This window comes from Thunnus thynnus, chromosome 21, assembly GCF_963924715.1.
Source record: "Thunnus thynnus chromosome 21, fThuThy2.1, whole genome shotgun sequence".
NCBI classification, from domain to species: domain Eukaryota; kingdom Metazoa; phylum Chordata; class Actinopteri; order Scombriformes; family Scombridae; genus Thunnus; species Thunnus thynnus.
In genome coordinates, this window is record NC_089537.1 from 17,611,166 (window position 1) to 17,629,340 (window position 18,175).

Here is an 18,175-nt window from a genome sequence, read left to right on the forward strand (position 1 = left end):
GTATGCCTATATCTACTTTATTGGAAAATCCACCACACAGGCCAGGACTCTGTGTGAAATTTGAAACAGAATTCATCACCATACTCCATACTTGAAAACATTCAGTTGATATTCAGGTGTAAAATGTGCCTGCAAAAATACAGCAGACAGTTGTATAGCCCTGCCCTCCTCCCCTTTAATAAACCAGGTTAGTCTGAAAATCTCCTTGACTCAAGTTGTTTAATGACCATTGCTAATGCCGCTGTGCTCTCCCCTCTCTTTGTCTTGTCTGTGTAGCCAGCCTAATCGCTGCTGACAGTCAGCTTTGCTCTTTTATTAGCTCTGCGTCGCTTGCAATCAGTGACAGTGAAGTCAGGCAGCAGGAAGGGCTTGTGTGAACTCAACACCCACTCGGGCCCAACGTTCAGCCTTGCACACACAAACACACTCACATAATTGTGTGCATGTGCATTTACACAAAGAAACTTGCGCTTCTTCTAAGACAAGTCAACAAATCCACAACCTCTCATATATGCACACATACACACACATTTGTTTACATGTATGCCCATAAATTCACAAATGCACAAATAGGCATGCATGTAGGAACAAGCACACATTTCTGCACCCACACACACACATGCGCACACACAGAAACACACACACACACTTGCTTTCAAAATAATGAAACAGCCTTGGCTGGGCAGCCACTGGCCTCCTTGTATGTGGGTCAGGCCCATGCAAAGCTGTATTGATTTTTTGGCTGTGTGTCTGACTGTGTGCCCCCATGTTAAAAAGGCTGACTGCTAATACGACAGCTAGCAAGCATATATAAACACACACACACACATGCACACACACGCGCGCTCATTCACAGACGAGAGGTTCCACAGTTTGCTAGCCTCTTCTTGTCAGTGCCCCACGAATTGGCAGACAATGGACTTGTTTGATAAAGAGGAGGGCTGACATTCGAACGGGCAATTTGTGAGCGACAGGGCGGGAGAGAGGGATGGGGGTGGGAAGGGAGGGTCAGGAATTTGCTTCACTCTCTTTAAAGAATGTAGCGTCACGCATATGTCCGTCTGCCCTGGTGCATACTCGATGGAGTGGAAGGGCAGGGATGCGAGAGTGCTCTCTCCCTTTTTCTTTCTCACTCTATTTCGAGTCTATTTTGCAGGGCTGTTGAGCCTTTCTCCCCACTCTGGTGCAGAGCAAAAGCTTAATGCTGTTTTGTCTATTGCAAACCATGCAGTGGCCATTTAGGACACTATGTAGGCCACAGCAGAGAGAGAGATGACTCTAAAAACCTGTGCCAGCTGTAGTTGAGGTCAGAGCAGTGCATAGCTCAGTTAGAGTGAAATATTTCCAACATTTAAAAAGTTTAAATGTCTCTCATCCTGAATAGACAGCACCTATCCTTCCCTCAAGTAAACGTGTTGCACGCTCCATTTAAGTGCTTTTAAATGAGCCCTTATAATCCCCTTGACTGCAGGTTTGCACCTCATATTTACCACAGCCGACCTTTTGACCCTAGCCACTGGCTAACATCTAATGTTGAAAATTGGCTAATTTGTGAAATGGCAGAATTTGAGGGTAAAGACCACTTAGAGCTAATGGCTGGCTCATCTGAATATAAGCGCCATGCTTAGGGGAGGGCAAGCACAGGGCAGCAGTGCTACCAGTGTTGGTGAGGTGTATTTGCGAGAATTCCCATCTCAAAGAAGCCAGATATTTCTCCCCCTCACATCAATCTGAATAGCTAAGACTTTCACTGCTTCCATTATCTTGCCATTTGTTATCCTTGTATGCTGTAGGCTTTTTCTCAATTACAGCCATTTATGGTTTCTGGAGTAATTACATCAAACTCGAGTCAGTTACCTGTAAGGTGTGTTCTACTGTAAATTAATTTGGAAGTTTCTGTCTTACTTCCTTTTCATTTGGTAGTAATGGGTTGTACTTGTTCTTATGCAAGACAACCAGGGGGCTGAATGAATTCTGAAGCAGGAAACTGACCTCATGAGGGAGGGAGACAGAATTTCAAGAGTTCAGAGCAATTTCCATTAAAGCCGGGAGACAGAACATGATATGTGACAAACGATGCTAGGCAAGCATATTGTGTCAAACCGGTACATGCAGAAAAACCTACTAGTAGATTAGAGCTTATTGCCGCTCTGTCATGTACAAAATAATTCAACATATTATTAACATAATAATTTTCTCATACAGCGCTGGATGGATATTTTATTTCATAAAGTAGATTTAAGCTTTTATTTGTGGGTTATTAAATTGCATATAGTGAATCTGTAAGAATTAACTGAAACACATGGGAGTAAGCTGAACCTTTTCTGTTTTATGTAATGCCCGGAACATTAACATTTAGAAAACACAGGTAAGTAACTAAACCTGCAATTGACTTTACTTTTTAACTTTATCTGGCAATGGTATGTTTTTTTTTCATGATGCAAATAGTTATAAAACTGTTAAGTAAATAGTTATAAATGACTAGTGTGTAGGATTTAGTGGCATCTAATGGTGAGGTTGCTGATTGCAACCAACTGAATACCCCTCCCCCTCCAAGCGTATAGGAAAACATACAGTGGCTGCGAAACTCGCGAAAAATGCAAAAAATGCAAAAAAACTTGAAAAACACAAAAGGCCGTCTCTAGAGCTAGTGTTTGGTTCGTTCATTCTGGCCTACTGTAGAAACACGGTGGTGCAACATGGCGGATTCTATGGAAGAGGACCTGCTCCCTATGTAGATATAAAGGGCTCATTCTAAGGTAACAAAAAACACAATGATTCTTATTTTCAGGTGATTATACACTACTTAAAACATACTTATTAATGTTATATTCCATTTCTGCCAATAGATCCCCCTAAATCTTACACACTGGTCCTTCAAAAAGAAATTAATTGATACAGCACATTTCTTATGGAATTATACAAGAAATGTGCATGATTCCAGCAATACCTTAGAAAAACTAATTTATTTCTACCTTCTCCCCTCTCTACTCACTGTAATTTGAGTATTGGATGTTTCGCTATCTCTGTTACCTTCAGCATATTTAGTCAGCCCTTCATTTGCACTCGTCGTTTAGGCTAACAGCTTATTCATCCTGTTTATGGATGGCCCCTCAGAGCTAAATTAATAGAAGAGGCTTTGGGGACCAGGGAGGAAAGTCATAAGCAAGACTGTAATGCTCATTTGCAACGTAGAGGCTAATTACCAATTTGCCACTCTCCAATCTTGTTTCATAATATACGTTCACGACTCAACTTCTTTTGTGTTTTGGTGCCTGCGAGCGATGTATGACTTTTATACAACAGAGGATGCTTTGCTTCTGTCTTCTTTATAACTTCATGTACTGGAGATATTGAGCTCTTAGATTTGCCCCACACAGGCCCACATGTGAGAATGGTGCTGTGACTGCTTTCAATTTTGACGACGTTCTCTTTGGCTGCAATTTTTGACTCGTGGAGAGAGAGATGACAAAATACATCCAAGGGAAACTGCTCAACTGAATATCAGTCATCACTCTAAGTTATTCTACAATGAAAAAGAGCGTGCTTTCCATTTTAAGTAGGTTGTTTTGAGATTCAGAGAGAACAAAAGAACTTTAAATTAGATAAAGATTTTGTAAGACCAATTTTAAACAAAAGACTTCAAAACCGTAACTTAACAGTACACATTTCAGCTGACAAAACAGCACAAATGCTTCGCTTGTCCTGCTTTAGAGACAAATTTACAGTTACATAACCAGACTTTAAAAAATGCTCTTCTATTGTTACAGCTTTTCCTCAACAGTCAAAGGCGTGAAATAACAGACAGTAACAGAATCTGATACAATAGGCTATGCAGTACTCACACTATACCTACAAATCCATTGTTTATAGGCAACCTAGTCTCACATCAAAATGTGTAATAACTTCGTTGGTCCACAGCACAAAACATATTAGTTTCACAATAACAGCTCTAAAATTGTGAGATGCCTATGTCTTTTTGGCCTATTCTTTTCTGCATCTACATCACATAACTGTCAAGTTTCTGTCTGTGAAAACAAACAAAATGGCTGAAATTCCTTTTATTCTCAGTGGAAAATTAGATAGTTTTGGCATTAAAATGAGTTTTCGATAAAATTTCTAGTGAGAAATGTGCATTTTATTTTCATAATCTATGTCAGTGATTGTATATGATGTTTATTTTGTTAGTTATTATGGAGATTTTTTCAGGCTTTCTATGGTTGCTATGGTGGTTTATACAGACACTGCTATCACTAAAACCACGTAGTTGCATGTTGTTTGAATCATTGTCTTTGCGTTGTGTAGTTATCGGAGCTGTTATGTTATTTTTGTTATTTTATGTAACTGTTTGACGATGTTCTTTCAATAAAAATCATTGAGGACACTGTCACCGTGTTAAGGTTTTCTTTTAATGATATCTTTAACATTTCTCAACACAAAAACACATAAGTGACTCTGTGAAATGAAGTTTTTTGGTCAGTTTTTGATAGCAGAAAGCTATGGAAGAGTATTGTGTTGTGGGTGGATGTGGTGTGTTTGACTACTGTTTTGGGTTGTCTGCCATTGGTGGGCATCATTCCATTTCAAATTGCCACCCGTCGGCCACAACCCGAATCCAAAAACCATTATCTCTGTCAAGAAAAGGTATTTTATAGCCTGAAATCATCAATCATATGAAATCATCTTTCATAAAATGTAGAGTCTTCCTCAATTAATAGTGAGCCACTTCATCCAATAAAGCTCTCCAATGTGTGTGTGTGGGTTGCATTCAACCTCCACTGTTACATAACTTAATTATTTATGCACACGTCACATTTAATTTTTGCTCTTGTCACCTTCATATATTTCATACACTTCATGTCTTTGTTAATAGTGCAGTCCACATTTCCTTTGTACAGTCATTATTACATTTCGAGTTTTATATCCCATTTCAAAACTATTACTATTCCATTCTGTGAATAGATTTTAAAATTTCAATTTCATTTTAATGTTACTTTGTTTATTTCATTATTATTATTATTACCTTACTTTTTTCTATTTTCATTGTTCTGGGAGCAAATGCCAAGACGCATTCTTTGTATGCTTGCATTGGCTAATAAAACAGATTCTGATTGAATGGGTTATGTTATACTGACATAAAATCCCAAAACCAAGAATCATAAAGACACATAAAATCTCCAGGGCTGTGTAAATAGTAGTCTATACATGCATCGCTATTTGACGACCTGGGAATGAGGAAGGGTTGGTCTGGTCAGCCCTAATACTAACCCTAAACCTAATCCAACCACTTCAGAGGCCTTTACTATGAAGCAGGATTTGGGGTTATTGAGGTAACTTCAGGTTTAACCCTGGGTTTTCAGGGTTATGACAGTGGTTCACTTCTTACTGGGGTACATTGCCATGGTAGCTTACGCTACACTCCTAACTTGCTCCGAAGCAGGTTATGTTCGAGATAACAGATCAACATATATAAAAGCATCACCTACTGACCAATCAATTCTCTTGGAAAATGGCATCACCATTTGTGGAAGATCCCGTGGAGCTCAGTGCGCGGATCGTGAGAGGGTCTCTTAGGAGAGCAAGAGTGTTCAGAGATCGGCAAAACCCTGTGGCTTTCCCTGACAAATTTTTATATGAGAGATATAGATTCTCGTCGGAGGGAATGACTTATCTGTGTCAGCTTCTTGAGCCGTATGTTGCCAGTGTGACATGTCGTAATCGTGCGCTTACAGTCCTGCAGACTTTATGCATTGCCTTGCGTTACTTTGCTACGGGTACTTTTATGTATGCTGTGGGTGATGCGGAGAACCTGAGCAAAAACAGTCAGCTTCCTTTAAGGGGTGACCCTCATTATTGCAGAGGGCCAGCTCCTCAGCAGGAGTGTACTCCTGTGTAGGAGGCCCCCCTCCTGTCTTCTTCATTTCATTTTTTTTCCTGTTGGCTGCAAGAAATGTCAAAGCCATTTCATTGTGCTTTTGTAAACCGATATCATCCTAAAACAGAGACTGATTGAAGCACTAAAGCCTTGTACTTGTACTTATAAGATATGAAAGTAAGCCTACTTACCGCTTTGAATTATGATGTTTTATTTATTTTTTATTTGCCCCCAAGTCTGTTTGACACTACCGAGTTGCAGCTGAGAGAATAAGGCTAAAATTGTCACACACACCATAAGAATACATCTAAACAACACGTTCATTTCATGGAATATACAAATGTAATTACAATCAGATCTACTCATGTCCTAATGATGGGGCAGTGATGTTATAAGCCTATTAACTTATGCATTCACACAGTCTGCTTGGATTATGTGTTTAACTTCTTTGTATTTGTCTAATATCATAGTTTCCTCTTCGTTTGTAAAATATATAGTAATACAGTAGACTTGTCCATGTTTGCCATTGGTCATATGCTGCAAACACTGCCCCTTTTGTGAACGTGCTCATGGCTCACAATTTTAGAGCCGTTGTTGTGAAACTAATATGTTTTGTGCTGTGGACCAACATAGCTATTACATATTTTGATGTGAGACTGGGTTGTTATAGGCACAACCCAACCAAATTATACTGTCTGAATTCCTAACACAAAAGGATTGTCTGATCTTTGAGGGATGATCTCTGAGGGAATGTAGAATCAGACAGATGCAATTAAAGAATTAGCAAGCCTGACCTACACTGACAACATGCATCAACTGCATGCTTAGCATTGACTCATGCCTTCTGTGTACTTTTCATTTCTGGTTAAACAACTACCTCATGGTAACTGTTAATGATGTTCATCTCATAGCAAACAGATTGTGTACCAACATAGTCTGTGGATTAAGAACAGCATTCTTAAAAATCCAACAAGTGAGTTTTGGGACATGAGTGTTCAGAACTTGTACATGGTTTTGTGTACCATCAAAAGGATAGGAAACAAAAAGGGCGAACATAAAATAATAAATCAGAATAGTAACCAAAATGTGTGTTAATGGGTTTTGTCATGGTAGATCACAAAAAAACAAAAACAAAAAACCAAGCAAAAAACAAAAAAACAAAAAAAAACAATGTCTATATCCCAGCTGGATTGGCTTGAAATTACTTCCTTTTCATTTGGTAGTAATGGGTTGTAGGCTTATGGGTTGTTCTTATGCAAGGCAGCCCTCTGGTTGTCTTGCATAAGTTCATGTGTGGTGTACTGCCATTCTCCCATGAAAGCACATGATCACTTTCACAACCGCTTCTTTCCTTGAAGTGATGCGCAACTTATCTATTATAAATCACAGACCAGTTTGTTGACTTTTTAAATTCCTTTGAGGGTGGAGGAGAAAATTACAAGATGTTATTGGCAAAAACAACCATACCAACTATGGTTGATGGCATCTGAATAAGAAGTTGACAGGTATCAGCCTTGGTCTTGTCAATTAAAAATGATAAAACAAAAAACATATGGGTATAAATACTTATAGATATCCGGGGAAGAAATGTAAGTGCCTTTTTTCAGCAGAATTACAATATAGTAATCAATATATTATAATAATAGAATTATAATATAATAATAGAATTACAAATGTGCTGCTGCTGGTTAGATGGAAAAGTCAGTGTAGTAAACTATAGAGTCAGTGTAGCTTTTCATTCACAGCTAGCTAACAAGCCAACAGTTGCTGACAATGTGTGAAGAAATGTTCCACCAGCTGTCTCTATCTACAGTATAAAGTGTTGGATACATAATTACGGTAAGGTAAGACATATTTATATCACAATTTACAGGGATTTTTAAGGTAATTTCAGTATTTAGACTACATTTCATTAGCTAGCTTGATTGTATGGCACCTTGGAGTGTAAGTACTTGTTTGTTTCCACTGCTTTGACTAAAACAATGGAGCCCACCTAATGCTTAAAACAATTGTTTTTTCCCTTAAAAAAACTGTTTTTTTCATGTTGTAAATAATACACAAAACTACTCCCGCTGTAAAACATGTTGTAAAGTAATAACATCTGTCTTTGCAAGAATTTTTGAAAACAATGACAATAACTTCTGGGAGGCAACCTTGGAGAAATCTACAGTACAACAGACAGTTGCTACTGTTTTAACTGATGCATACAGTGGGGGTGTAGATCCTCGGCTGACTGATGATTTGAAAACTAAATTAAATTAAATTACACTCATGTAAATGTTGAAGGAAATGTACAACATCAAGCACTGTAGGTTAAAGAATGAGACAAAGAGAGAAATACAGTGTTACCTCAGGTAACTTCTACATCTAAATGTGTCCTTGCTTTGCCTGTGTGTTAATATGTCAGTGCACACACAGTAGTAAACTTAGTGTTGAATCATTAACTGTAGGAAATAGATCATTAAAAGTTCAAAAGAGATCTAGGTTAAACTCACAGAGTGAACATTATACCCTTTAAAAAACTTAAAAGGCAAGAGGCAGAGGACACAGTCTATGAATAGTCCAATGAGCTTGCTACTACCCTCAGGGTCAGCGTTGCATGTCCATTGAAGACAAGCTGAATGGAGTTGGTCATTGAAGACATTTACATTTCAAACATTCTCCTAGATATTTAGACAGATGTGTGGGTTAGCTAGTGACCTGGGAGATCAGGGTTGAACTCATTTTAGGCAATCAGCTGCTGTTGCAGCAGGAGTCCAACCTGGACAAACTACTTCCTGATACGTTCATTCAAACAGGCTCACATCCTTTACGAGTGAGTCATCAAGAAATGGTTGAGTGTATCCTAGATTTAGTTTAAACATTTTTGCAATTAAGGGCAGCTTCCAATAGTTGTTACACTGCTTTCCATGTAATATGTGTATATCTAATATACAGTAGTTGCTACTGTTATTACTGATGCTGCATTGCTGCACAGTTTTACCAAAAATTAGAAAATATATATAAAATCAGAAAAGGCTGTGCACATAAAATCAAAAGATGAAAAGTTAACTGCAACTATGAAGATGCATTTCTGTAAGAAACATCCCATCACAGAGCTTAAAATTTTGTTCTGTGTGCTGCTTATAACAGGTAGAAGCTGATTATGCTTCTGATAAGACTGCCTTTACAATCAGTATCTTAGATAATAATTAATTTTGGATTAATTTTGTAACTGTGGCACTGTGAGGAAGCTTGGCCAGAGTGTCAAGGAAGGTGATAGGAGGCAGAATGAGAGACTTGTTAAATGACTAATAAAAAATGTTGAATTTATTCAAATCGTGCAACTTGAGAGGCTTAAGAGGCACATCCTCTTTCCTTTCTTCTCTCTGCAAACCAACAACTTCTCCTTTTTGATTTTTAACGGCTGTTGGCAGCCAGTGTGTTAGGTACATTACTGCCACCCTCTGCTTCAGAGATTAAATCCTACACATTAATCCTGTCTGTCTGATGAACTCAAAGAAAACTCTACTGCTCGACCCACTTGTCAGATTCATTAAAGTTTTTGAACTGAGTTCTCGAATTCTAGCCTACCTGAGTTCTTCCTTCATATTAAACCAAAAAACAATATTCCAGTGCACACCAGGATACTAAGATCGACACTATTTTATTACAAAGGGAGCTAACTACGCGTTTCGCATGTAGCTTCATCATATTTGCTCTGTGCTCAATTGCTATCAGGAGTGCCTTTAAATAATCAGGTGCTGATTAGCGGAGAGTCCAAAAGGTTCAAATTCGTACACTTTCATGAGACAGATGAATGAATCAGAGTTCAGAGGATCATATATGACTGACATTTGCACAATTAAATGATAATCTGTTAGACAAAATACAACAAAGTAAGTAGCTAGCAAAAACTCTTAAGGTGATCTAAAGCTTTTTAAATTGACATTATTGTGTAACTGTCCAGTTTATCAAGTGCAGCTGCTTCACATTACAGTAATGTTAATGCAGCTTGGTGAAGAAGAAATGTAAGGATATAATGGTGTTGAAAGAAAAACAAGGAGGAAGTAAAGAAGGTGCAACCGATTCAAGATTGAAAAAAACAGTTTAGGGAGGAAAGAGAAACACATAGAGGCAGCCGAGGCGTCAGGTGATGGAGAGAAATGAGCAAATTCAAAGCAGGAGGCACAACCTGTTATCCAAATCTAAACTAAAGGGCATCCCAACAAACAGAACAAAGCATAAGATTAAAACCTGCTATAAAAGCACTTACAGATCTTTGAATACAGGCACTAACACTACAGAACAACTCTATTAACATGATGTTTTCTTAAACTGTTAAAAGGTTGTTGACCTCAGTAACTGTTGTAAACACATCATTAAAATTGACAGATAGTTTCGGTTATTATGAAACACAAAATGCTGATTCATCATTCATTTGACTGATTCATCTATCAGTCAAACTGTTGTCTTGATTTGGCTTTAAGTTTGAGCATATTAATTCTCCATAAGTCAATTTTGCTATTTTATTAGATTACAAACATTGATCTATATTCAGGACCATATAGACGGTGTGAGAATCAAGATTTTTTTGGACTGATTGGTCCATCTACCATCCATAAGGCCTTTGTTTATTTATATGTTGTAAATAAATATTGCTAAAATTTATTTACCCAATTCATGTGCACTTGTTTCATCTCAGCTAAATGTAGAGAAATACAGCGATACAGACAACTGCCTCACTGCACCTGTGTATGATGACACTGTTGACACCACATATCTGTATCATCTGTATCATGACACACCCACCTACCAAAACTAGTAGTTTCAGATGGCCTTGATGCATAAAAAAGCATCAAGATAGAGCTTGTTTATCAAAAAATTTCCAGAGGATCCACCCGGACCCCCCTGCTGGGGTTCAGGCTAAGCTTCGAAAATCCTTGAATCCTAGAAACGCCCCTGCTTCAACTGTAAATTTCTTCGCATAATGTAGTAAAAAAAGTAGATGAACACAAATCCTTAATCTTGTAAATATTTTCCATAATGTGTACTTGCTTGTCTTCAAATGTAAATACAAGATGCTGAAAAATCTCTCACAGTTTTAGGATTTGGTGTTGCACTTTTGTCATGTTTTAACAGGTCAATGGAATTTTTACACAAATTCTTGCTCTATATATTGTGGATGGGGCCATGCAAAGGACTATCATTTAACCACTGTTATTGTAAAGATTACTATGAAGACTGCCAGAACAGAAGTTGGTTGATGAGATCAACAAAACATCAATATTCTGTCACATGAATCCATTTTATTAACAAATGCACTAACATAAACACTTCTCACCCAGTTTTACATACTGTATGTCCCTTTTTATGCAGTATGTGAGTCATTAAACTGCAGTTCCTGCAATAGATAGTCAAACTCATCTGTCTCATCAGTCTCAGACTGTATTTCATATCACATCCTATACATACCGACCCTTTGGGCCGCTGACACACCACTGCCTGTGGCCTCTTGATCTTTCAAAGGGATCACAAGACTTCACTGTGCGATGACATCACTGTACATCTCAGAATGAATGACAAAGAAAGAAAATGTATTTATAGTACAAAGTTTCATTCTGACAATTGTCTAATTTCCTCAAGCGTTTTGTGCGTGAACTCGCAGTCAGTGTGCTCATCAAAGGGGCAGATTCACTGCCTGTCAAAAGGCGCATAATAAATCCTTGTCATGGACGACTCCGTTGCATGCAAGATGCCCCTTGTTGGTCAGCAAGATGTTTCTCAAACACTCCCCCCTTGCTCTCAATTTCTGAGATCATGCCCTAATGATGACCCTAGGCCCACTTTTAATCACTATTTGCATTGCCCTTTTAACAATCATTCCACTCCTCTGCACAATTTTAACTGTGGAAGCATGAGATGGATTCCTGTGATTGTTAACAGCCTTATAGACACAATCTTTTGGGGCCACATCATTTCTTTCTACACAAGATGTAACACACTCAAAGGAAATAATGGAAAAATTTAGGAAAAGTATTGTCTTTAATGACTTTCCCTGTAGTATTAGTTATGCTGTATCATGCAAGGCAAGCTTACTTCCACAGCATTTCCTCCCAAGTTTGATTGAAGCAAAGTTGAGGCCTCTTTATGCAAGCCTCTTTTTTAGAATCACTCACTCCTACTCTTACAAGGCTGCATGAACTCTGTGCAAAGCAAGTATATGAGTGAAATTACTTTAGAAATTGAGAACCAAAAAGTCAAAAGTAACTAAATGACACATTGACTTCTGCTTGGGAACCAGAATCCAGAAACAACAATGCTTGACAAGTAGATGCAGTAGTTTGACAGAATTACATTTCATTAGTGAAATAAACTCTTATAAATGGTGTGTCCTATTTCCTTTTGTTGCTTGTAACATATGATGTATATAATATGCAATATATATGCTATCAGTCATAGTTTTAATGATATGTAATTAGCAAAAACAATATCTAAAAGCATGACAGAATCAGTTCTGCACATGTGTTGAGAAAGATTAATGGATGGTTTATGACTGTAAAAACTATTTGATCTTTGCCCTTTTAAAACCGAACTTAAAAAATAAAACATAAAGCCATATTATCAGTTCAGTGATGTAAGAGTTCTATGCTCAGGTCCAAGAAATAGGTCTCTCATGCTGCAGCGCCACATTCATGTTTGAGTAATCTACTTGTGAATAATAAAGTAGCCTTCAAGGTTTATGTATTTTCCTTTCACAGGCAGTGTTATTAATAGCCTCATCTTTCTTGCCACCTTAAATACAGGATGAAATATTTTGACATGTTCATACTGTAGCATAGGGAGGGAGGTCCAGGCCATATAAACATTTGTTTTAATTAATCATCTGATTGTGAATTAAAGGTAGCTTTACAGCCCACCGGCCTTTCTTTTTACCTCTGACATCACCTTGAGTCAAAAAGTCTGCTATTGCCCCTGTATGTCAGATCTGTATCTATTTAGGGAAAATCTTTACTGAGATAAATTATTTTTTGAGCAATGAAGGATGAATCTCCTGTGTTTTCTTTGACCTTGAGAGCAAACTACAAAAAGTAGAGCAATCGATCGCTATCCTCTGAAGATACTGCAATATTGTATTTTAGAATGAACAGTGAAAAAAAAAAATAGAAGTCAAGCCAGATGAACAGCTGTATTGAGATAAACCGTCACCCCATATGCTGAGGGAAAACAATCTCTGCACATTATGGAGACTGAAGATGAAAAAAATACACTTAATCAACTAACATTGATATTACTTCTGGCAATTAGGAGCATGCTGGTAATGATATGAGTTTTCAGCTGTAAATAATTATGCTGCCTGCGGGCCATACTTTAATTCTCGGCTGTATCTATAAACAATAATCAAACCAACAGCAGCAGGCTAAAAGTTGGAGATTTGTGGTTTGCAGAGCAGCGGTTGAGGAGCAGCTTATTGGAGCCCTGTGGTGATGCCAGTAGTCAGGGTCACCTTCAGGTGCTCTCTCATCTACACAACAGCGTGCTAATGCACAGCTCTATTGATCAGCCTGTATGAGTCAACACACGCACATGCAGGTGCACACAAAACACACAGATATTAGCTCACATCTAAAAGCATATATATGTATATAGACATGGGGTTACAAGCATACATACTGCATAGGCACTTACACACATCCTTTATGTTCATGTATGATTGCATAGGGATGCTTAAAAGCCAAAAACACAGATGAACAAACACATACACACTCCAGCATCAAATAAGGGTGTCAGAAAATTGCTGCCAGGTAAGAATGGACATTAGCAAGACCAAAATATATATCTTACTGTTACTCATTTATTTAAAATGTTATGTTGGTTTTTGGAAATAAAAGTATTTTTTAGAAACTATGTGTAAGTGCATAATTTTGTATTTACATCATGTATATTTGGTGGTTGCTGCAACTGTATTTACTAGCAATTTACCAAAATAACACTGCCACAAGTTATAAATGAAAATAATAACACTTTAACATTTATATTTGTAACTGCAGCATTGCCATACTGTTACAGAATTAGATGTGAACATGCTTAACATGCATGTTTGCTGTGCTGCTGCTGCAAAATATAACATTTTTTAAAAAAGAACAGAAAGAAAAAAAAAACTTATAACACAAGAGTGAGACTTGACAGCTAACTTTTACTCACTGTCAAACAGGAAGCGGCAGCCTGCTGATGTGTACGGACTAAGATGAAGTGCATAATTAAAGAAACATATGAAAGCCGGCACTGGGCCTGAGATTAATTAGGTGTGTGTCAATACCCTCATCAATATCCGATTAACTAATGACACATGGCCCAATGAGGGCTATTGATTTGCTCCAAGTCTGCTGTGTTAATAGGTTGAAGCTGACATTCAATGGGAAAGCTGACAGGAAACTGTGAGGGGAGTTTCACAACATACAGGACGCAGGGCCCTAAAAACAGCAAAATCAAAAAATGTCTCCTCAGTCATAAGTAGTCAAATCACATTTGTCTAATGTTCTCATGGGATTCCAGTGATTGCTGTGACCACAACTGAACTTATACGGCTTTGCTAGAATTCCCATCCTTTTAGTGATAATTAAAAATGACCCCAAAGGATCCCCCTCCCCAAAAAGAAAAAAAATAAGAGGACTCAATCTAGATTAATGGTGGTGAAATGGCCAACATCATAAGTTAGCCGCTTTATGATAATGATTGTAATGATAATAATGAACACTTGGATGAAGGATGAACAATCCCCTGTCCTGGAGTTGAATCCCTATACAGGTTAATTAGGTAAGATAACATCATTAGCCACTCTCATGCCTGCACTGAGAATTAATTGGATAAAATGGAGATTTAGGTCTATATTTAATCGCATAAACGATCAACGACAGCTTAGCCAGGAATTGGGAGGTCCAAATCGGTGGGCATCTTATTTAGATCACATTTAACCAGCTTAATGAGGAAAAAAGCTTTCAGTGGTCTGTAATATAGGTGCTGTAAAGATCCCCTTTGCATGCACTGTATTGATTAAAATGTGCATTTAGGATGTATTATTTTGCCTTGTTAACTTCTGATTGGTTTCAGTATTGTGGTATAATCTAGGAGAGAATGCAATACATGTCACATGAATGAATAGAGTAATCATAAACTTAAATATAACAAAGTATTAACTCTATATTATTATAAACAAGAGAAGTCTGAGCAATATCTCTTCCACAGTTGAAAAGGCCACCAATGGCCTCATGGCTTTGCAGTCATAAATAAAGCAAAATCTGACTGTTTGTTCTAGGGGAAGCATTAGCTGTAGCTCATGATCTGTTCTAAAGGGGACATTAGTGGTAATATGCCTTATGCCATACGTGAGCAGGCCAATCCGCCGGGTGTTGTGCACCTATTCTTTACAGCAGCTGTAAAGCTTGCCGGGTTGTCTTTGGCGGAGAAATACGTTTGTCTGCAGTTCCCTCTAAATAATGCATAAGGGGAACTTTTGTGGCAATTGTCATATACTACATAATGGATGTTTACAAAGCAGTATGAGTACTTTATCTTCAGTTTAGGGGAGTTCATTGTAATCAGCATGGAAAGGTGACAAAGCAACCTGTTTTACCAGTAATATCTCTGGTTCCGGTGAAACAATAAGGGACCATCTCTTTGAGGGAGCACCATTCCACACTCTACATTAATAATGAATAATCGTTTAAAACACAAACAGTGATGCCATCTGGTAGATGAGGCTGTCACACAGATGAAACTTTATCTTGGAACAACTCTCAACGGTTACAGTTTTGGTAATGGCATGCAGGAGACTGTCTGATATGTCTCCTTCCCCAAAATGTGAAAATAAATAACACATTCATGTGTTATGTTTTTCCCTTTGTTTATATTACATATCAGGTAGATAGTCTGGTAGAAACCTGAGATCTAAATGATGTGAGGTATTAGAATTGTATATTTTAATTTAAACTTCCCCTTGTACTTTTTGTTTCAGTAAGTGAAAGTGAACATGAGAAGGTTACATGAGATGTGTGTGTGTGTGTGTGTGTGTGTGTGTGTGTGTGTGTTGTTAGAGGCTGCGTCATAGTCACCTTGACGACTGTGGTGCAGCTGCCCCTTAAGAGGGAGTTTTCGGGCCTCAAAAGGTAACATACCTCTTAATTCATTAACAAAAACAATATTTATGTATAGAGTTACTAATATAATGTGCTTGTTGCTTGGAATATGGCTAATAATCTATTGATATGTGATGTAAATTGTATTCAATAAGGACTTACTCGCTTGAAATTTACCTGAGCAGTTAGACAAAACTCATTTACCCATAATTTCCTTAAGTAAAATAGACTTGCATGAATTCACATTTACTCCATTGTTGTTCACTGTACACTGCACTACTGAAATATGCTTTTGTAAGTGCACTTGAAAGTGCAAAGAGTACATTTAGAGTAAATGTGCGTGCAAAACATCTTCGTTGCCCAGCGAAGAAGAAAGAACCTGCCCTTTTTCTACCCTTATTGTCAGCTGTGTGAACTCTATGTCTTGAGGGAGACTGGCTGTTGTCAAACACTAAGAAAAGACCTCTGTCCACAAGCAAATAAAATATTCTTTGGTGCATGGTGCCCTGTCCCTCGGTGACTATTGAATTACATCCCTTATCCGTGTTCGTGGAAAAGAAAAAGAATGTCAAGAGAAGATTTCAGGTCGCACTATGCCATAGAAAAGGGGAAGTGCCTTGTCTGGTGCAACACAGACCCCACTGTCATTCTGGATTAAGGGTTGATTGAGTTTAGCTGACTAGATGACAGAGGAGATGGTCATTCTCAGGGCAGGAGAGGGAGACGGAAAAAAGGGTTGCAGGTCAAATATAGTATCATGTCATTTTAGAGGAACAATGTACATATTTGCTTTTTGGTAACCTTATACATACAAATATTATTATTTGTGCAGTACATCAGGTTTTTGGGTTCATACTGCAGTTTTGAACTGTCATCAATTGTAGTCTTTGTGGACAGAAGGCCAAGAGGCCACTCATTAAAGGAGGCATTATACTCATTTTTGCAGAATTTTGCAGCACAGTTTGTGCAGAGAGAAGGTGTAGAGAAAAGTCAGTGAGTGTCTATAAAAAGCTGCAAAACAAAATTCAAAACAGCAATAAATTGACAGCTGTGTTGTCTTTCTGCTGTTAAACTCTGACCAGAACAGCTTATTCCAGGCATGTTGCTGTGATTAGTTGAAAACAGAGAAACAGTTTTGTGGTGTATGGGTCAAAAACAAATACGTTTGCAGGGAAACCTTGTATAGATAATTTAGCAGCATGCTGGCTGGTAAAGGCAGTGCGTTGTTTGCCATGGGTGTATTGTTCAATAAGCACATTAGATAATTTAAGACAGCAGTGAACTCATACATGAATATCTCTTTGGACTGATACTAACTCAAGTCTAGCAAGTATATTATGTTCTGTAGGACTTTAGGGGTTTCTTGCATGTACTGTAATACATTCGCATATGGCTTTTGACAGAGAGCCTGAACCCCAAGCAGAAAGTGAGTCAGTCATTTATGTGGTTAACAATCGTGTTGGCAATCTCATTGGTTAAGGAGCCAGTATTTGGCAGGAGGCGTGCAGTTTTAACAACTAATGGACTTATTTTTCTCACAGCATCACAATTTTACAGGCTGTATAAAACATTCACACACACACACACACACATGCGCGTGCACACACACACATGGGTGTATGCACACACACATATACACACACAAGCACACCTCTATTAGTAACCCAGAAAAACATTTCAGCAAATTAAAAACAGGGATGTTAGGGTGTCTTTAATTCAATAAAATACACATGTAAAGGAAATGCTACAAAGTACCTCTTTATCTAAAAGTATTATCCTTCTTTTGTGTAGTTGGCGATAAGCGCCATTGGACACAAATAGACACTGCTGGAAATATAGCTAAAGATTTTTATTCTCCACAGTTGTTTACACAATCAACTTTTTTTGTGGGCTGTGATAAGGTGCATGGATATCCTGTGGTCTTTGCCTAGTTAATGTGTACGGACCGCACACTGGCTCTGCTTTCACTGAGTTATTACGCCAAGTGTAATTTGAAACAATTACAAAAACACTGGCCCACTTGTTACAACACTCATTTTCCCTCACATATACAAACCACAGATTCAATAGCTTTACATGTTTTTCAATCACACCCAGTGGAGCAGTGTTCAGTGTGAAAAAGTATAGCATTTCATCCTAGCTCGCATGGTATGGGATAATCTTTCACATTTTGCCTGGGGTTTGT

General features: G+C 37.9%; 1 protein-coding gene across 1 annotated transcript in view; it reads left to right on the forward strand.

The window, feature by feature from the left end:
* Positions 1-17,379: 17,379 nt before the first annotated feature.
* Positions 17,380-18,175, forward strand: part of ofcc1 (orofacial cleft 1 candidate 1) — an 82,221-nt gene continuing 81,425 nt past the window's right edge. The window contains exon 1 of the mRNA XM_067578884.1: positions 17,380-17,416. Coding sequence (XP_067434985.1) covers positions 17,380-17,416 — 37 coding nt within the window. The remainder of the gene's footprint in view (positions 17,417-18,175) is intronic.